Raw genomic sequence first — 21,620 nt, 5'->3', positions numbered from 1 at the left:
CAAAGTTCCCTTTAACTTTTTCCATCCATGTGCAGAATACATTTTGTTATGTGCCCTGAGGCATGTGCAGGTGTGTGTTACCAGTAGAAACACATGCTGCCGGCTGTGGATGCTCTGATATCAGCTGGGCAGTATTTGAATCTCTCCTGGGTGGCTGCCCAAGCATACAGCTTCCAGGGAACATGGCGTGTCTGCCCATTTCAACAATTTACATTGCCTGTGCTGAATACATGGCTCAAAGCTGTGCTTTCGTGGGCGAAAAAAGTGGGTGGAAAAGAGGTGAGAGTTGAACATTGATGCATACTTGTGGCATTTGCTTCAGGATTTGGTAATATTAATGTGTTGCTTTAGGTCTTGTCTCAATTGGCATGTTCCCTTTTTAAATTCATTATTGTTTTATTAATTGGTACCCGTTTTAACCACAGGCCACCAAGTAATATCTGAATTTTTAAAAGCTGCAAGGTTAAGGTTTTCAAAGCCCAATGGGAGATTTAAGGACACACCACCCATTGTTCTTAATTTTAAGCCCTTACTTGCCTTTCAGCATCTTCATCTTAGCTCAGAGTACATTTTGATTCATACGATAAAAGCTCATTGCATATGCATACATCAGCACTAGTTCGTTTTTGCTCTGATTCTGTTCCCATTCAAGTCAGTAGCTTAACTCCTGTTTGTTCCAGGATCAAACACTTTATTCCCTATGGTGAGGGAGGAAAATAGTAATTAAAAGGAAAACCTGCCAACAGGGAATAGGAATATTCATTTAGTCAACACAGATTTGTATAAGTGCCCTCAAATTATACAGGCAGTCCCCGGGTTACGTACAAGATAGGGACTGTAGGTTTGTTCTTAAGTTGAATTTGTATGTAAGTCGGAACTGGTACATATTGTAGGGGAAACTCTAGCCAAACATTTCTCCAGAGCTCAGTTTTATTCTCCCACACCTCACTTCCCTCAGTCCTTTATTCTCAAGCTGAGGTGTCTGCTGAGAAAAGCCGCTCTGCGTCTCCCTGGTCTGCTGGGGGGGGTCCGCTAGCTTCGCGTCTCCCTGGTCTGCTGGGGGGAAGCAGCTAGTGCGGGGTTGCCTCACCCCATTTGTAAGTAGGGATCCGATGTAAGTCGGATCCATGTAACCCGGGGACTGCCTGTACATATTGGATTTGACTGTTCCTGATTCAATTAGGTTATCCAATTATCCATATTTATTCCAATGTCAGTTTGTCAGCAACTGAATGCAAATGTTCATATAGTGGATGAGAGGTTTTTGAAAGATCAAGGTATAGCAAAGTATATGGAAGTTCTGTGTGTTGCTAAGAAACGTCATATGAACTAATGTGCTAAAATTAATTAAGATGCTGCAGAAACTTTCTAACAATTTCTTTGTCCGGCAGATGTTCTGTATGTTTCTCATGGCTTTCTTTTCTTTTTTCCCTAGGGAGGCTTTCAGAATGGACAACCAGAAAACACTTCTTATTCTTCTGGTTGCAGCAACCTTCTGCTCCACTGACCAGACACTGGGTAATACAATATAAGCCTGCTTCTGTATCCATTGAGGTCATCAGCAAAACTCCCTTTGCCCTTAACGGAAGCAGGATTGGGCCTTGTGCTTCTTCTCCATTCCAATATATGTGAAAACAACCAAACAAACCCGGGTGCCATTTGATTCTTTGTGTAATTACTGGACAGCTCTGATAACTTAACTTTACCAGGAATGCATTTTTTACCAGGAGTAAATTTAAGGCAAATAGTTCAGTGGTTTTAGTTTTGGTTTTTCTTTTTGTTTTCAGTTTACATGTACTGATGGTCAAACAGGTAGAGAAAAAAAATCTTACTACTAAATATAAATGAACATTTCAATAGGTGACAGTTAGAATGTTTGTATTTGGGAATCAACTCATGCCAGCTTTGCCTGTTAACACATTCCATTAACACATGCAGTTCAGTTCAAGTACTGATTGCTAATTGCAAGGCTGTCCAACTTTTCAAATCTAGATAAGTTACAGCAGTCCATCCAGCATTTTGACTATTGTAATCAATTCTTTAGCCCCTTGGGAGATGGAAGAATTGAGGAAGGCATCTGTCAGAATGCAGGCCAGCTTCCCTATGTCTAACAATTCTGGGATCATGACCATTTTGCCCTTTTTTTTCAGGTGGTGGTGTGCCATTTTGGAATGACTAAAAACCTATGGCCCTGACACTGCAAGTAATTATTGGATGACGTAGTCATATTGATTTAACATAAATAAGCACTAAAGGCTTGTCTACCTTTTGGGGTAATGCACACTCTGGGGTGTGATTTCTGAAGTGCACTGGTGCATTCCATATTAATTGGTCTGGATTATGCTAGAGGGCACTAAAAGTTCTCAAGCGCATTTCATTGTAGTAGTGTCTAAAACACTTTAGAAGTCTCACCGCCACACTGTGTGTGCATTACCCCACTGTGTACACAAGTTCTTAGTCCCATGCCAAAAAACACTATGGTTAGTAGTAAATGATTGTAGTATTGGGCCTATAAAAACACATGAGTAACTTTCCCTGTGATCTAAAACCACAGCAAGACAATACACCATCGCCAAACAATGAACCCTGGGCATTTTGACGGAAGATGCTTATGTGCCTATAACAACAAGCATGCATGTGTACACATTACCATCTGTTCTTATGAGTAGGCCAGATAAGGAAGTCAAGTATATGTGAAGGTTAGTATCCTGCCTGTTCATAAGAACGGATCTGCACATGCACATTGAATCTTCCTTTTGCGTTCTCAGGAATTTGCACATCCATGCCCATTGGCTACAGAATGCAGGGTTTGCAAGTGAACTGATAGCTGGAATTTTCACAGGCAGGAGCTGTGGATTTTTGTTGAATTGTTACTTTACATAGCCTTTCTCTTCACAAGAAGCAAACAAGAACTGAGCTTGTAATATTATATAGTGTATCCAGTAAAAATTATAAATAGTTATAATATGTTTCTTCAGTCTGTAGGGAAGCTTCTGTTGCAGACATTGTGTTCCTTGTGGATGGATCTTGGAGTATAGGAGATAAGAACTTCAAAAGCATGCAAGACTTCTTGTACACCATGGTCAGCAGCTTTGATGTTGGGGAGGATAAAATCCGTGTAGGTCTGATCCAATACAGTAATGCTCCAACCACTGAATTCTTCTTGAACACTTACCATCACAAGGAAGACATCTTGAAGAAGATACAGAAATTACACTACCAGGGTGGAGGCACAAAAACTGGGGAGAGCTTACAGTTCATGCTGGAGAATCACTTCAAGGAAACTGCTGGAAGTCGTATGGAAGAAGGTGTCCCCCAGATTGCAGTAATGATAACAGATGGGCAAGCTCAGGATAACATCCGAGAACCAGCCCGGAAAGTCAAGGATGCAGGCATCACACTATATGCCATTGGCATCAAAGATGCTAGTTTGGAGGAGCTTCAAGAAATAGTTAGTGAACCAGCTGACAAGCATGTCTACAAAGTGGAAGACTTCACAGCTCTGCAGGATATCTCTCATGGTATATTACAAGTGCTTTGTACCACAGTGGAAGAGGTGAACCGACAAATCACCCATGTCTCTCAAGGTATGTCCACAAGTCTCTCTTCCCTTCCCACCCATTCTTATCTCTTTCCATAGGTGAAGTGTTTAAAACTGTGACATGCAATCAAATTGTGGGTTTTAATTTCAAGTATCTTCTTTATCTCTTTCTCTACCTCATACTGGCATTCTGAGGAATTAATTTTTAATACACACTTACTGTGACCAGTTCCTATAATTATCTGTTTAAGCTAAACATATCCAAAACAATGCTGTGGGGCAGTAGATTCTGAATGCCAACTTACTTTGGTGAATCAAAAATAAAAAGTTTGAAAACTATTTAATTCTGGTGGGTAGAAGTGGAAAGCCAACTTATCCTTTACAGGTGGGACCTTGCTGTCCGGGCACCTTTGGGACCTGACTGGCGTCAAATGAAGGAGTTTGCCAGACCAGGGGAGGTCAATTTTGATCCCAATGCCTGGCTGCAGGCCTTCCTAGTGCCCAGTTCCTGAATTCCAAGGCTCTCTGGTCCTGCAATATTCATGGTCCTGCCAAACCATGGATGTTGCCAGATCAGAGAGTCTCAATTTAGAATAATCCAACCTGTATTGTGAAGATAACTCACAACTCTGAAAGAAATGGAACAACTTGCCTTTTCCTTTTTTTTGTCTCATCTTTCTCATGTAGTTTGCAGAAAGGCCACCTTGGCAGACATTGTATTTCTAGTAGACACTTCAACAAGTATTGGCCCAGAAAACTTTCAGAAAGTGAAGAACTTCCTCTACACCCTGGTTTCAAGACTTGATGTGAGCAGCGATCAGGTCCGAGTTGGACTGGCCCAGTACAGTGACGAGACCTTCAAGGAGTTCTTGCTGAATCAATATTCACTGAAAAGTGACATTTTGGAACAGATACAAAATTTGCCATATAGGAGTGGAGGGAGTTACACGGGCTCAGCTCTGGATTTTGTCAGGACAACATACTTCACTGAGTCTGCTGGTAGCAGAGCTCTGGAAAATGTCCCCCAGATAGTCATCCTAGTCACTGATGGGGAATCCAGTGATCAAATCAAAATACCAGCCAACAATCTGAAAGCCAGAGGCATCTCTGTCTATGTAGTTGGAATCAATGTCCAGGATGTAACCGAGCTTCAGGAAATAGCCAATAAGCCTTTAAATAAATTTCTGTTTAATATTGACAGTTATGATGTCCTTCAAGATCTCCCCAAAAGTATTTTGAAAACTGTGTGCTTTGCTGTTGAGAGTCAGCTTAAAGGTAAATAACTTGCCCTTACAATGGTGGCATTTCAGATATTTTTGATGCGCCAATGCAAGTAAAGAGTGACAACCAGAGGAATCAACAGCCATGCTGGGACCCTGGTTGGGGGAGGGGCTTCTGTGCTCCCAGAAGGGGCGGGACCTCAGGAGAAAGGGGGAGCACCACTGAGAGCATGCCAAGCTGCCCCTCCCCACTCCTAGAGCCACCTGAAGCATGCTGCACAGTGCTCTGGCAGTGATTTAAAGGGTCTGGGGCGCTGGGTGCGACTGCTGCCATGGTAGTAGCAGCAGAGGCTAGGAGCCTGGGGCCTTTTAAAATCACCAGGACTCAGGGCATTTGCCCCCTTTCTCCCTCCCATTGTCGGGCCTGGTGACAACAATTCTGATTTTGATCTGACTTATACCAGTTTTACCTTAGAGTAGCTCCACTGATTTTAATTTGGGCACCAACTCAGGAGAGCATCTCTATTCAGGGGGAGAGCTTTTGCCTTTCCCTTCAGTGTGATGCTATGTGGGAATGTGCCTGTATTCTACATGGTACTGTAAGTGTAGTCTTAGCTAGATATAGCCTTTGCTAAATAAATGCCTTAAATGAAAATTAGATCTCAATAACAAAAGGAGAAGTGCAGTCCAGCATATGGGTGTGCAGGTTTTGATTTAACAGACTAGGAAGCCCTAGAGCAGGGCTACTCAACACATGGCTTGTGGGCCACATTCGGCCCGGGGCCCATTTGTTTGTGGCCCGTGGGAGCCAAAACAAAAAAGTAGTCCATGAAATGGTCTTCTGTTGATATGCATTTTAGTAGTTAAATTCCTGGACTGTCATTGCTCATTAAAAGTGCTGTCATGCGGGTGGAAAATGGGTAAATATTGCATTTTATTAATAGCAGCAGAACTAACTTAAATGGGGCTTATGTGTTGTGTAGTCTTGCCTTAATCTTTGTATTCATGCCCATCAATGTGAAAATCTATTTGCATATATATTTGCATGTATATGCAACCACACTGAAGTTGCAGCCCTTGGCATGTACTGAGAGGGATTTCAAAGTTGAGTAGCTCTGCCCTAAAGCATAATGTGGCTCAATCAGTCTCCTGTAGAAGTAAATGGAAAATTCAGTGGGAACACGACTGGGTCCCTGCATGTATAAATATAACCAGATATAGATTTGGTCAAAAATAGGATCTCCGCACTGGAAGTTTTCACAGGGTCAGCTTCATAGTTTGCATGTGAATTTCAGAGAGCTGCAGGAACAACATTCCTGTAATGTTACTTTGTTATAATTCAACACTGAACATGCAACAGCAAGTAGAAATCTCAACTTAAAATAGCAGAAAACAATGACTACAGTCCTTACAATTTCAATTCAAGTCCAGACTTGATTTCAGGTTGACAGCTACCCCTTTCACTCATTTGTCACGTTTTTCTTTCTCCCTAGCATTTACAAAGCACTATGCTGACATTGTTTTCCTCGTTGACTCATCTGTGAACGTGGGATCTTCAACCTTTGAGCAAATAAAAAATTTCATCTACCAAATAGTTGCCCAGCTCGACGTTGGGATTGACAAGTACAGGATCGGCCTAGCCCAATACAGTGAGGGAGGCCGTGTGGAATTTTTACTGAACACCTATAAGAGCAAGGAAGACGTGCTTAAACACATTCAGGGCAGTGTCCCACTCCTGGGGGGCCCTTTGCAGACAGGAAGTGCTCTGGAATTTCTGCATAAAGTCTTTGTCAAGGAAGATGCTGGAAGCCGAATCAGCCAAGGCACCCCCCAGTTTGCTGTGGTCATCACTTCTGCCAAATCAAAGGATGATGTCACACAAGCTGCAGAGAATCTGAAAGATACTGGAGTAAAAGTCATCTCAGTCGGAGTCCAAAATTCTGACAGGGAAGAACTGGAGGTGATAGCCACCTCTCCCTTGGTTTACCAAGTCAGTGATGGGCAGAGCATTAGTCAGCTTCACCAGGACATTACTGGTGTGTTGGAAACACCAGTTCAACAACAATATGACTCTGCCCTAGATGCAAAAGTGCCAGCAGGTATAGTATGTCACCAGAGTGAAAGTGGCGGCTTGAGTGTATTGGTAGACAGAGAAACTCTATAATTCACCCATAAACAAGAGAAATATCAAATGGCTAGCTAGAAAGGGGCAGGATGCAAATGACTGAACTTAGTGCTTGTGAAAGATTGCACCACCTATGTAGCAGCAAGGAAGCAGGATCTGTGTACAAGTTGCTAACACTTAGTTGTGTTGGTTATATTCAGTGAAATGCTGCTCTCAAACACACCCATCAGTTCCTATTATTGGTTTCAGAGGGGTTGCCCATTGTGACTAAGAGGAATATTTTGCCCAGTTTTTCTGTTCACTTTTTTTTCCTCTCTAGAGATGGGCTGTAGTAACACACCCCAGATTCAGATTCAAAGAAGAACTTCCCTGAAGTCCTGTGATAGTTTGATTAAGTGGCTTGGTTTGGCTGCGAGAGAGAGGTTTGGCTGTGAGAAAGAGATTCAGTCTGCAAATTTCCCCAAAAGTTGGACAAAAGAATGTTTAATATCTGGCATGTGATTCCTATTCATTATTAAATTGGCTTGAACCATAAAGTTCAGATCTAATTCTGAATTTTGCTAGGTTTTGCTTTCATTCCCATCTAGCTCATTGCCTGAGATGTTGGTTTCTTTTAATAAACTGCATCCTTCAGTGATCATGCAGTCTAATCTATAGTAATCTTGTTGTCTAACCTTTTCTTTGGTTGGTTTGCTTTTAGTGTGTGCTAGCGCATCTGTAGCGGACATTGTATTTCTTGTGGATGAATCCAGCAGAATTGGGTTAAGAAACTTCCAGCTGACCCGGACCTTTCTGCTCAAAATAGTCAATGCTCTGGATATTGGCCCAAATAATGTCAGAGTTGGCTTGGTGCTGTACAGTGATGAACCGAGGCTAGAGTTCACCCTGACTACATTTGTGAACAAATCAGATATCTTGAACTACCTCACAAAATTGCCATATCGAGGTGGGAGACCATACACTGGTGCTGCCATAGACTTCCTAAGGAAGAAGGTTTTTACTCAAGAGGCAGGTAGCAGGAAAAATCAAGGAGTACAGCAGTTAGCTGTGATTATCACTGATGGCCAGTCTTTTGATGACTTCATTGAGCCGGCTTCTAAACTGAGACGTAGTGGAGTTGCAGTCTATGCTGTGGGCACCACGAACACCTCCACGAGCAGCCAGCTGGATAAAATTGCATCGTATCCCCCGAGGAAACACGTCACCAACTTGGAATATTTTTTGCAGCTGTCAAATATTGAATGGAAAATTAAGAAACGGCTTTGCAGTGAGATTGTGTTACAAACCTTTGTGGTCCCAGTGCGATCCCGGATCTTGAAAGAAGGTAAGAGGGACATGTGAAAATCTTGCTTGGGAGTATTGAGGAGATTCATCACTATCATCCTCAGAGGTACAATGAGTATCCCATTAATCCCAGCAATGGACTTTAGTGGTAGCTTGGGAATAATTCAATTATATGGGACCAGAACTGCACTGATTTACACCCGGCATGATCCTATGAAAACAATGCTTTGTTACAGTGTTGGCAGCCACATTTTAACCTAAACAAAACTGGGGGTGCCTCCTTCTATGCATGCACAAATACTCACATGAATGTGTGTGCACACGGATGCTGACAGTAATGTTAGAGAACGTTGACATTGCAAGTCCTGCAACACTTATAAACCCCTTATGGCCACATACCAAATGCTTGGATTAAGTTATAAGTAAATGTACATGATGAAAATTAGGGCAAAATTTATCCTAACTAACTCTTATGCTTTCTGTCTGCCCTAGGGTTAGAAAAATGTAGTAGTTTTTCCAAAACCATACATTATAGCCAGCATTTTTCTGTGATTGATTACTATTAAACTATACTGTGGCACTGCAGTAATGGAAAGATCTTTCCCTTTTCCCTTTGTTTCCACTCAATTAGGTTGTGTGGACACAGAGGAAGCTGATATTTATTTCCTGATTGATGGGTCTGGCAGTATATACCCAAATGATTTCCAGGACATGAAAGTATTCATGAACGAAATGATCAGCATGTTCCAGGTCAGTGCCAATGGAGTTCGCTTTGGTGTAGTTCAGTATGCAAGCACTCCTCAGACTGAATTCACTATTGGCCAGTACAACAGCGTGAAGCAGTTAAAGGAAGCAATCCGTGTTATTCAGCAGACAGGAGGCGGTACCAACACTGGCGATGCTTTAAGATATATGAAAAGTCTTTTTGCAAAGGCCGCCAAAGACCGTGTTCCCCAGTTGCTGATAGTCATCACAGACGGTGAATCCCAGGATGAGGTGATAACGCCAGCGGAAGAGCTGAGGCAAGAAGGGATTACTATATTTGCCATTGGCATCAAGAATGCCGTTAGAAAGGAATTGAAAGACATTGCGGGAGCAGAAGAGCGAATGTTCTTTGTGAACGACTATGATTCCTTAAAGCTCATCAAACATGATATTGTGCGGGATATCTGCTCACCAGAAGGTAAGAGGTTTTCCTAAATCATGCCAAATGCTTAGAAATTAGAGAGCCCCCAGCTATGCTCATTGTAATTTTTATGAGTGTTTATTATTTGTATTAGCATAGCAGAGATAGAGTGTATGCTGAAGGTAACTTTGCTAAATAAACAGGGACAAGCAACTCCATTCTTTTGTGTAAGTTGCCTCAGAAGAGGCGAGCAGGCCCCCGCTCTGTATTGCCTATAATCTAATGCTAGGCTCTTTGAGATCCTAAACAGGCATACATTTTGAGCAGTGTTGCTACTGTCCAGAACAATGTGTAGCTGTAGTACGTCGCTCTTCTAAAGAAGCCAAATTCAGACTGATTTTGGATTCTGAAGTGTCTGAGTATGAGCAGATGAGTTTGTATATAAAAAAATACTTATTTAGGGTCACATTATTGACCTAATTCAAAGTGGCTGTGGATCAAGGGCAGTATATAAACCTTCTCTGCTTTCGGTATCCCATAGTTCACTGCGGTTCCTGCCTTGGAAGAGCTGGTCTCCATTCTGAGTTCTATCTTCAATGCAGATGAGGCTGGGGTGTTTCCTTAATTAGTTTAGGTGTGTCATCCCTGGCCTTTTCATTGCTTTGTCTGATTCTAGCAAAGGCTTACGGGAAGGGGGGGAGGATGGTTTTCCATGAATGTCACTCCCTGGCTCCCAAGAGCACAGGGCTGGTAGGTAACATATATTCTATGGTCATCAGTGGAGATCAAACTCAGTATCTTCAGCACCAAAACATGAATCCTTAATATTTAGGCTTTTACAGTAACTGTTAAAAAAACACAGGCTATTATTTCCCTTGGGGGTCTGCTACAGAAGACACAATTTTCTGTGTAGCTTTCAGTCTCAGTGGTTTGCAAATGCATTCCAGAAAAGATTTAGAATTTTGTCTTCTCTCTTCTTTTCTTTCCCAGCCTGTAAGAATATGAGAGCTGACATTATTTTCCTGGTTGACAGCTCTGAGAGCATCCGCCCTGTTGATTTTCAGAAGATGAAGGATTTCATGCAGCTGATTGTGAACAGGTCTGATATTGGGGCCGATAAAGTTCAAATTGGCTTGCTGCAGTTCAGTTCAGATACTAAAGAAGAATTCCAGCTCAACAGATATGATAGCAAGGCTGATCTAAGGACAGCCATTTTGGGAATGAAGCAGATTAAAACCGGAACACTGACTGGGAAAGCCCTCACTATTGCCTCATCTTACTTCGACGAATCCAAAGGAGGGCGGCCTAGAGTAAAACAGTATCTCATAGTGATCACTGATGGGGAGGCCCAAGATACTGTGAAAGAGCCTGCCAAAGCCATTAGGGACAAAGGTGTCACCATCTTTGCCATTGGTGTTCTCCAGGCAAACAACTCCCAACTTATGGAGATTGCCAGCACTCAAGACAAAGTGTTCTTGGAGGATAACTTTGATGCTCTTGCCTTCCTGGAAAAGCAGATTCTCTTCGAAATTTGCAACCCGGAAGATCGTAAGTGAAAGTAACGACCTGTTGCATCTTTCTAATTATTGTTTTGGGTTTCCTATTAATTCTTCATAAGGTTGGATTCCTCCCCACCTACACATTTCCAGTAAAGATCTTTAGCTTTTCTTTCATTGTGATATTAAGCAATAATAGTAAAGCAATATGCTGTAACAGAAAATAAGACTGCTCTCTCTTTGCACATACTCTAGTCTCATGCTTTTCCTCGGGAGCCATATTTTCTTTCCTTTCAGGCAGATGTATGTTTTCCTTTTGGACAAAAAGAAATGCCCACACTCAACCTTCTTTTAGGTTTTCTTTGTATCTTGCTTGTCGGAATGTCCCTTCACTTTCTGGTTTCAGCCAGCAGTTGGATCAAAAGAACCACTCAGGGAGGGGGCGAGGAGGAGAAAGACCTGATTGTAACAACCCTGTTTTTCTTTCCCATGTTATCTTAACAACAGCATGCAAAAGGACTGAAGTTGCGGACATCATATTTGTAGTGCACGGATCAAGCAGCATTACCGACTTGCAGTTCCAGAGCATGAAGAGGATCATGGTGGCTGTGGTGAATGACTCAATGGTTGGAAAAGACAACGTTCAGTTTGGAGCTGTGGTCTATAGCACTGATCCTCAGGATCGTTTCACACTGAATACGTACTCGGCTAAATCGCAGGTCAGAGAAGCAATATTCAACTTGAGACCTATGTCGGGGCTAACCTTCACAGCAAGGGCTTTGAACTTTGCCAGGGAGAGATTTGGTATGGCTTATGGTGGTCGTGCCTCCTCTCTTAGCGTCACCCGGATCCTTGTGCTTATTACTGATCAGCCAACTTCACCCTTGGATAGACCCAACCTTCCTGCAGCAGCAAAATCTTTGAAGCAGGATGGTATCAGTGTCTTTGCTGTTGGAGTGGATGAAGCCAGTAGAACAGAGCTTGAAGAAATTGTAGGAGAGCGAGAGAGAATGTTCTTTGCAGACAGTTATAATGAACTGGAAAGTTTACACCCAAACCTCACTCATACAGTATGTGATAAGGCAAAGCCAGGTAAGTGAGGCCTTTAAATTGAGCTTTTGGGCTTTATACAGATTATCTAGGTTGTCACAGGCAATGGCAGTCACAGGCAGCACCCATTTTTAAATGTTCTATTGAGACAAGGTTAAGGGGTGGATGGAAGCAGTGTAGAGGCCATTTCCAGGAGGGAAAGCAGCACATGTCAAAATCAGATCCCCTCCCCATCATTTTCTTGTGCACTTTTCCAGCAAAGTACATGACTAATCCTATTGATGTTTATGGGAACATTTATGTGCTTAAAGGGGTTTTTCTAGACCAGGGCTTTTGTTTACCCTTTTCTCCTGCCACTGCCAGCACTTCTGTGTGCTCTCCTTCCCCCTTCCCTCCATACCAAGGCCCTCCATGTCCCTCTCCCCATGCCAGGGATTCAATTTGCCCCTCCATTCTCCCTTGACACCATGTCAGGGCTTCCCTTTTTTCTTCCAATTCCAGGAGCTCTGTGTCCTTCTCCATACCTCTCTTCTATCCTTACTGGGATCCCCCATTTTCTTCCCTCAGGGGGTTCTGTGTGCCTCCTTCCCCCATGATATGGTCCCCATTTCTCCTTTCCCAGGCCAGGGGCTCTGTATGCACGTTCTCTTCCCCCCATGTTCCCTCTAAGCTGGGCAGCAGCACAGCTTCACAGGTGATTAATCAGCCCTGCCCAGTTAGAGGCTCAGGGGTCCATGCAGGGATCTGACTGATGAGGTGAGGCTGATTAGTCACCTGTGAAGCTGTGCTGCCCCGCAGCTTAGAGGGAACACTGCTCTCCTGCCATTATTTCTTATTTGTCACACAAACAGAGGTATGCCATGACGTTGAGGTAAAGGGCCTCCTTCCACTCAGACAATAAAAATGCCAATTGCCTGGGATAGCTTAAACTTTCCTGACAGGCACATTAGTCCATAATTGTCCCGTATAAGGATCCCTTGAAATGAAGGACTTGGTTCCATTTGTTGTTAGTTACTCTTGGTCTGAATCATTATGATAATTTCTTTGTTCTTATGACTGGATTATTTACACTATGTGAGAATTAAGCCATGAGAGGCAAATTTTCCATGTGCAAAGGCTCAGTTGTTCTTGTAGAACTGTACCACAGTAGCACAACCTCCGTTTAGAAGGACAACTGCAAATGGATATTCAAGTGTCTAAAGATCCATTTGTGTACACATATGTGGTAACAGCATCTGTAGCTGTGGTAAATATATGCACTGTCTGCTGAAATATCAAATGGGCCTTTACCCACTGAGAGTACCCTAGGCTTACAAAATGGCCAATTATTTCCCCAGAGCAATAATATTCTCCCTTTCCAAAGAGTTTCTGAGCCGTGGGGAAAATGCCCACATTTTTTGGATATACCTACTTCTCATTTCACCTAAATATTTCCTGAAAAAATATTTTTCTCCATCTAGCGTATTGTACTGGTTTCTTTCCATTACAGTCATGTATTTCTTGCCACATTTTCTATAGTATCGAGTTCACTGAAGCATACAAACATTGTATAACTCTGATGTAAGCTTTCATTCTGAAGCACCACACTCCCAAAATAAAAGCTGCCTGTGATAAATGTCAGGCATCCATGGTAGCTCCTGCTGCAAACTTTGTTCACAGACAAGAAACATTTTTCATACTGTGACGCCTCAAATAGTGGAAAGAGGAGGATAGTATTTTACTTGATTACACCTGCTGATTGTCCAACACTTGCTTGTCATTCAGTGAGAATTAAAGATTAACCTTACTCCATTGACAGCCTGACTTAAGACAAACGTTTCGTATGGCCTGGTCTCATCTCCTTTCTGCCAGTAAGTCATAGTTATCGTGTATAAAGCATCCAGGGACTAGTTTCTTCTGGCATTTGCTATTTCATACAAGGGACAGTTTCTCTCTGCACAGAAGGCTTAAGACAGTAGTGGGCAACCTAGCTCAGCGAGTAGGCCCCCTGAGTGGCCCTCCTTCATTTCAGTGGGCTGCAAGATTGTCATAAGCAAGGTGGTCTTCCAGGATAGAGTAGTTTGCTAACTGCGCTTGTGTACCTAGAACTTGCGGGGTGGTGTTGATTGACCCGTAGCAGCGCTGTGATTGTATGAAAAGGGAGTGCACGGTTCTCACAGTGTTGTGTGCAACCAGTGTGCACCTCACTTCACATGCCCTGGCTTTATGTGTGTGTCACTGTAGTAATACCAGTAGGAAAAATCCCTGATGTGGGTGGCAACCTGCAGAATCTGGCAACCCTGCAAGTGGGCAACACCAAACAGAATATCATGGGCTGTATATAGAACCCAATTGGCCACATGAGATCCTTGGACTGCAGGGTGCCCTCCACCGGCCTAAGGGTTTAAGTGGGACTTATGTGGTGGATTGACCTTGGCAGCTCTGCACAGAGAGAATTTCTCCTAAAGAGACCAGCATGTCAGAAAGATGAGAATGAAGGCAATGACTGATCTCTCCTAGATTTGCATAACTAAGTACATTTCCCATTGCCTCTCTCCGCAGCTTGCGGCAAGCAACAGGCAGATCTTATATTCTTAATTGATGGGTCAGGAAGCATATCTGCACGCAACTTTTCTGCCATGAAAACATTCATGAAGGAAATTGTGGACAATTTTATTATTGCTCAGGACAGAGTCCAAGTTGGCGTGGTCCAGTTCAGTGAAGAGCCTCGGAAGGAACTATATCTCAATGAATTCCACTCTGACACAGCCATAAAGGAACAGATTGACAGCATTGTCCAGCTAAAGACATCCACCTACACTGGCAAAGGTCTGAGGTTTGTCAAGAACTTATTTGAGAATGCCAATGGTGGCCGGAAAAAACAATTAGTCTCGCAAAGCCTCGTAGTGATTACTGATGGGCATTCTGCCGACCAGGTGGATGAGGCAGCGATTGCTCTGAGGAACGATGGGATTCATGTCTTTGCAATTGGCATAGGGATTCCAAACTCCTATGAGCTACTTCGAATTGCTGGTGATGCCCGAAGAGTGTATGTGCTGGAGAATTTTGAAATGCTGCAAACCATAGAGAGGAAGATAGTCGGTGAAATCTGTGAATTGGAAGATCCTCCTAGCCAGGGTAAGTTGCCAACAATTTTTACTGAGTATATCTATCTACAGGTTCTCTGTGTGTCCCACAATAGTAAAGAATAAATTGTGATGCATGTAGAAGAATATAATTTGTTGGACTAAAGTCTACATGGTTTCTGTAAAGGGAAATCCTGTCTTACTAATCTATTAGAGTTCTTTGAAGGGGTTAACAAACAAGGGGGATCCAGTAGATATAGTATACTTAGAGTTTCAGAAAGCCTTTGACAAGGTCCCTCACCAAAGGCTCTTGTGTAAATTTCATTGTCATGGGATAAGAGGGAAGGTCCTTTCATGGATAGAGAACTGGTTAAAAGACAGGAAACAAAGGGTAGGAATAAATGGTAAATTTTCAGAATGGAGAGGGGTAACTAGTGGTGTCCCCCAAGGGTCAGTCCTGGGACCAATCCTGTTCAGCTTATTCATAAATGATCTGGAGAAAGGGGTAAGCAGTGAGGTGATAAAGTTTGCGGATTGTGCCAAACTGTTTAAGATAGTCAAGATAGAAGCAGACTGTGAGGAACTCCAAAAAGATCTCACCAAACTGAGTAATTGGGTAACAAAATGGCAAATGAAATTTAATATGAATAAGTGTAAAGTAATGCACATTGGGAAAAATAACCCCAACTATACATACAGTATGATGGGGGCTAATTTGGCTATGACAAATCAGGAAAGAGATCTTAGAGTTATCGTGGATAGTTTTCTGAAAACTTCCACACAGCATGCAGCGGCGGTCAAAAAGGCAAATAGGACAGTAGGAATTATAAAGAAAGGGATAGAAAACAAGACCCAGAATACCTTACTGCCCCTGTATAAAACTATGGTATGCCTACATCTTGAATACTGTGTACAGATGTGGTCTCCTCACCTCAAAAAAAGATATTTTGGCCTTGGAAAGGGTTCAGAAAAGGGCAACTAAAATTATTAGGGGTTTGGAACGGGTCTCCTATGAAGAGAGGTTAAAGCGACTGGGACTTTTCAGTTTAGAAAAGAGGAGACGGGGGGGGGGGGGGGGGATATGATAGAGGTATATAAAATCATGAGTGGTGTGGAGAGGGCAAATAAAGAAAAGTTATTTATTAGTTCCCATAATAGAAGAACTAGAGGACACCACATGAAGTTAATGGGGTAGCAGGTTTAAAACTAATAAAAGAAAGTTCTTCTTCACACAGCACGTAGTCAACCTGTGGAACTCCTTGCCAGAGGAGGCTGTGAAGGCTAGGACTATAACAGAGTTTAAAGAGAAGCTAGATAATTTCATGGAGGTTAGGTCCATAAAAGGCTATTAGCCAGGGGATAGAAATGATGTCCCTGGCCTCTGTTTGTCAGAGGCTGGAGAAGGATGGCAGGAGACAAATCGCTTGATCATTGTCTTTGGTCCACCCTCTCTGGGGCACCTGGTGCTGGCCACTGTCGGCAGACAGGCTACTGGGCTAGATGGACCTTTGGTCTGACCCAGTACGGCCATTCTTATGTTCACACTTTTGTAATTAGTCAAAGGGAAGAAATCACTTTTTCTGCAGTAGAGGATAGAAAATTTAGCAATACATTTTTTCCCCAAAAGTTTCCTGATTTGAAAAATCATAAAGCAGCCATAGAATACAACTAAGGCTGGTGCTAGAAGTGCAGCAGAACATGCCAGAATCGGTAGCAGAGCTGTTCTGTGGGAAATTCGGAGGGCAGGGGAGACTTGTTCCATCTTGGAATGAAAAGTAACAGTTTTAGATAATTCCTGTGGAAAATTTGAAACAAAAGTTCTTTAGGGATAACTAAAACATTTCATTGAGAAAACGTTGAAATGAAAGAGAGCCTGTGCCCTGACTCTCCCAGCTCTGCCATGGCTCTCAAGGTTTCTAGGCCCCCGAGCTCTCTGGCAGGCACTGTTTGACATAGTCAGCTGCCTAGTCCTGAGCTCCATAGCTAATTTGGGAGCATTGCAGCTTGGCAGCCATAGGACCTAAAAGCCCTTGAATTGCCCTAGGGGTCCCTGATCCTGATGCATGGTACATCCTGAAGGTGTGGGTTTTAGAAGCCCAGACTCCCCAGTGTAAGTAAGCCAGCAGGAAACCTGTGTTTCATGGGAGGCTCATTCAAACTGAAACATTTTTATGAAGCATTTTGGTTTTCATGGATCAACAATTTTTTCAACATAAAAACCCATTCAGCTCTGCGTGGTACCAACAACAGGTAAAACTGTTGCCTACCCTCTCTCAAAGGCTTGGAGGCCTTGCACACAGTGCAATCTCACTGAAGGGAGGGGAGGGAGAGGCAAGCAATGGGCATTTGAGAAAAGTGCTACACTGAGGTAGTGCTTAGTCATCAGCAAGACAGAAAATTTGAGGAGTGCGTTGGCATCTGCTACTCTGCAGACAGTGGCTAAAGCCATGCATGGTGTGGGGTGCACAAGGACAGCACTTAGATGCTAAACAAATCAGTGATGAAATAAAAACTGCCCTCCACCAGACGCGAACAGCAGAGAACAATACCGTTACAGTGAAAATGGAGCATTTTGTCATTCCTATGCAGCAGCACCTCCTGGTGTTCCTTCACCGGAGAACAGTGAGCATCACCAGCAGAGCAAAACATAGTAAATACATTATTATTATTATTAGAGGAAAGAGAGAAGAAAATGCTTGATTTGATCCGACTTGCTTGATTTGATCCGACTCATTTGTAAACAACAACAAAACAAAACCCTTTAAACAACCCAAACACGCTAACCACCCACCCACTCAAAAACAATTCCAGAGATATTTTTGTTATACAGCAGCTGCCTGTTTTACAGACTAATTTTCTCTTGACCTCTGTTTCCTTTTCTTCCCCTTGATTTATTTTTCATTTGAACCTTTGTTGCTAATAAAAATCTAACAAATTTTCCCACACTCAGATGGACCAAACCCTTGCATTCCCATTCTTTTGCAATAATTTTGTTTTATATAAACATACGGATGACACCCATACTAGAGTGATGGGTGAGGGATAGAGAGAAATCTGGATGTATGGACAGATAGGTTAAAAAAAAACCATTTTCCAAAGCAATCGTTTTTACATGCAAATGAATACCTGTAATGTTCTGTACATTCACATGCACATGTTGCAGCTCAATATGGATAATGCTTTTTTTTAAATGTGCAAAATGCCGTGCCAAATTTTTTAGGTGTATGCAGTGTTCTCTCTAAGCTGCGCAGCAACGTAGCTTCACAGGTGATTAATCAGCCCTACCCAGTCAGTCAGCTTCCTACACAGAGCCCTGAGCCTCTGATTGGGCAGGGCTGACTAATCACCAATGAAATTGTGCTGCCCTACAGCTTATGTGAGCTATAGACATATATGAAATTATTGTATGCACACTAATATCTATTTATATATTTAAGTGAATTGGGAAAAGGTAACACAGATAGCAACGCTAACAATTTTGGCCTTTAATCTCTCTCTATCTCTGTTGCTCATGTGTAAAATGGAGATAATAATATCACCTCACACTGCCAGGCTAGTGTAAAGATTAATGGATTAATATTTGTAGTGCATCTAGATACTATGATAAGTGCATTATAGAAGCGTCCAGGAGGAAATTAATATTTCTGTATGCAGGGCACGGTTTGGATGGAGTGCAGCAAATAAGGATTGGAGTGACACATTTAATTGATAAGAATAAAAATAAATATTGAATAATTTCCCACCCAATGAGCAGCACCCACTGTGTGCATAGACTGAAGCAGGGGTCCTATGGAAAAAATGTGTTATCATGTAATTAATCCAGCATCATAATGCACATACATAAGAGGGCTGAATTAAGGCTTCTCAGGCAACTTTAGTTTGGTATTCCCCAACTTTTGAGTGCTTTGTTTGCAACCTTAATAATACAAGAAAAGGTAAATGAACAAGACAGAACATATCCATTTTGTTTTTACTGTCTGAGGGAATGTCGACATTCCCACTTGATCAACAAAACTTTGGTTGTGCATAGATGTTTACCCTCTGCCCCCATCAATGTCAAAATGTTGAAGTAGCAAGTGAACATGTGAATGCAGCTTTTTCATCAAGGAGTGCTTTTCCTGCCAACAAAGTGAAACCTCCTTATAGGAGGTAGAAGTATTTTGTCAGTAAAAGTGCGGAAAAATGGCATTCATACACGCTGACTTTTAGCAACAAGGCTGTGTCAATGCAGCCATGTCACTAAAGCTGCGTAGTATAGACATACCATAAATATATGTAAACAAAGCAACACTTGATACTTATGTTCCCAATTATTGGTACAGCAATATAGATTACCAGGTTTCCTTTCTTGATAATATGATTCTATTTCTGTGGCTATAGCAGAACAGATAGTTAGTGGAGCTGAGCTCCATGGTACAACCTTATCTATATGCAAAAGTTGCATGGCTTTGACTATACTAGTATAGTTAAAGTGGTGTAACCCTCCTAGTGTGGATGCTGCTGGCCTTGCCTACAATAGAAGTGGTTTGCTGGTTTAGCTACAGTGGCCTAACTGTGCCCATAATAAGCCCTCCCAATGTAGATTCATCTTGTACCACCAAACAACTTATTTTGCCAGTATAATTTATACCAGTTCCCAGAATGAAATAAAGTATTCCAGCAAAAAGCCTTTTTTGGTAGTATAGCTGTGTCTGTAGATGGGCTTCTCTGGCACAGTTATATTGTTAAAAGCTCGCAGCCCTGGTGGATTCAGCTATGCTGGTATATGTTTTAAATATAGACCAGGCCACATAAAGGTGCTTATTTTGGTAAGTCTTATCCCCATGTGGGAAAGGAGATAAAGAAGATAAGCTGTGTCTGCTTAAAGCACCTTTATACTGGTATAGCTGTGCCCACAATAGGGGTTTGACTAGTATAGCTATTTTGGTTAAAAAAAAAAATCCAACCACCAATCCGCGTCATTATGCTGTACAAAGCTGTATATAGGCCAGGCCTTAGGATCCTCATCAAGAGAGAAGGTGCAGCTAAAATACTTCTCTGTGCTTTACGTTGTCACTTTCGATTGGTGGGCACCTCGGGAGCTACTTTTCACGCCTGTCATGAAAAGTCAGTCTTCATGTCTTCATTGTAAGAACTTTTGTAAGCCACCTGGCTTCTCCATATTCTGATTCCTTATCTGCAAAATACTTGCCTACCTCACAGGAGTCTGGTGAAGATTAACTCATGTCTGTAACATGCCTTGCCAGCCTGGGAGCCAAGTGCCAAGCTAACCATCTTTCTGTTAAAATCACATGGGCTATGCTAATTTACACCAGCTGAGGGTGCCCTTGCTTTTCAAGTGGTGTGGTAAATTGACACACGCTGCATTTGATTTCAGCAGTGCTCATCCTACCTGCAAGTGAAGACACACCCTCTGTGTGTGTGTGTGTGTGTGTGTGTGTGTGTGTGTGTGTGTGTGTGTGTTTGTCTACTTAGTTTGGAGAAAGTCATTTTTCATTGCCAAAAGAACAAATGTTGTAGTAAATAATGTCACCTGGAAATAGTTTTATAGGCTTAAGTGCTGGTGCTATTTCCTAGCTTTTGAAATAAGTAAATCAGCATGACTTTAACATGCAGAGTTCAAAGATTTAAATTTGGCTTAGCAACAAATAGTTTGCTTCAGAGGGCGTTTTGCACTGTCAAAGGAAGTACTGAAACTTAACGGCATAAAAGATGACAGCAAAGTGGAATGAAATCACTCGCAGCCTGCAATCTGTTTTGTTACCTTATAGGATATGTGCACTCCAGTATTACAAGGGTGAGGAAGCTTGTATCCGTTTGTAATCAATACAATTATTATTAACCCTTAAAAGGATATAGCAATAGTTTTCTGGAGCAGAAGCTCAAATATAACCGATTATTTTTTTAAAGTGACTAGTAACAAAACACAAACTCACCTTTCTAATGCCTGGCTTTCTGTATCTGTGGTAAGTAAAGACCAGCTCAGGGATGGCCAACAGATGAAGATCTAAAATAGTGGTGGATACAGTGCAAAGAGCGGAGGGAAAAAAGTTGTTGAGAGAGGGGGAAAATAAAGGGGGGGGGGCAGCCACGGTGTTTGCCCTTTTAAGAGCAGAGCAGGCATTGCCCTGCTAAGGCAGCCACTTTGAAGGCGGCCATTTTGAAGTCTGCACAGGATGCTGTGACTCCGGCTCTGTCTCGTTCACACAAAAACAAGCTGCCCCTTTTAAAGGTCGCGAGTGCGGGAGCCCCAATTTTTTCTTTGAAGAGCCACATGCTACAGTTGATCTTCTGGGGTTCAAATTAACAGGTCTAGAGAAACCCGCTAATTTGAACTGAGAGGGCTCCCCCATCAGTGCTGGTCATCCTGCTCCTCACAAGGACATGTGCTCCTGTCGACCTCCCACTGTGGACGGTGCCAAGATGTGATTTAAGATACTTCGACTTCAGCTACGTAATTAATGTAGCTGGAGTTGCGAATCATAAGTCAACTTTCCCCGTTAGTGTAGACCAGGCCTAGAAGAAAAGGGTAAGTGAAGGAGTAAAAAAAGGATTAGATGGAGCAATTATATTTAATGTTTTTAGCACATCAGGATGAACTCATAGCAAACCGGGCAATTGCATCATTCTCGTAAAATATTTCAGACAGTAACAAGTGGAGCAGATGCAAAAGCAAATGTTTTGTTTTAGAGATATAATTGTATTAGGCAGAA

General features: G+C 42.4%; 1 protein-coding gene across 1 annotated transcript in view; it reads left to right on the top strand.

The window, feature by feature from the left end:
- Positions 1-1,400: 1,400 nt before the first annotated feature.
- Positions 1,401-21,620, top strand: part of LOC102454802 (collagen alpha-4(VI) chain-like) — a 105,143-nt gene continuing 84,923 nt past the window's right edge. Inside the window, exons 1-9 of the mRNA XM_025183551.3 lie at positions 1,401-1,518; positions 2,979-3,587; positions 4,229-4,816; positions 6,255-6,860; positions 7,587-8,210; positions 8,802-9,353; positions 10,287-10,844; positions 11,300-11,884; positions 14,384-14,959. Of these exons, the coding sequence (XP_025039336.3) occupies positions 1,401-1,518; positions 2,979-3,587; positions 4,229-4,816; positions 6,255-6,860; positions 7,587-8,210; positions 8,802-9,353; positions 10,287-10,844; positions 11,300-11,884; positions 14,384-14,959 (4,816 nt within the window). The remainder of the gene's footprint in view (positions 1,519-2,978; positions 3,588-4,228; positions 4,817-6,254; positions 6,861-7,586; positions 8,211-8,801; positions 9,354-10,286; positions 10,845-11,299; positions 11,885-14,383; positions 14,960-21,620) is intronic.

The sequence above is a fragment of the Pelodiscus sinensis genome, chromosome 2 (assembly GCF_052426305.1).
Source record: "Pelodiscus sinensis isolate ZL-2025 chromosome 2, ASM5242630v1, whole genome shotgun sequence".
NCBI classification, from domain to species: Eukaryota; Metazoa; Chordata; order Testudines; family Trionychidae; genus Pelodiscus; species Pelodiscus sinensis.
This window is presented reverse-complemented; position numbering and strand designations above follow the sequence as displayed.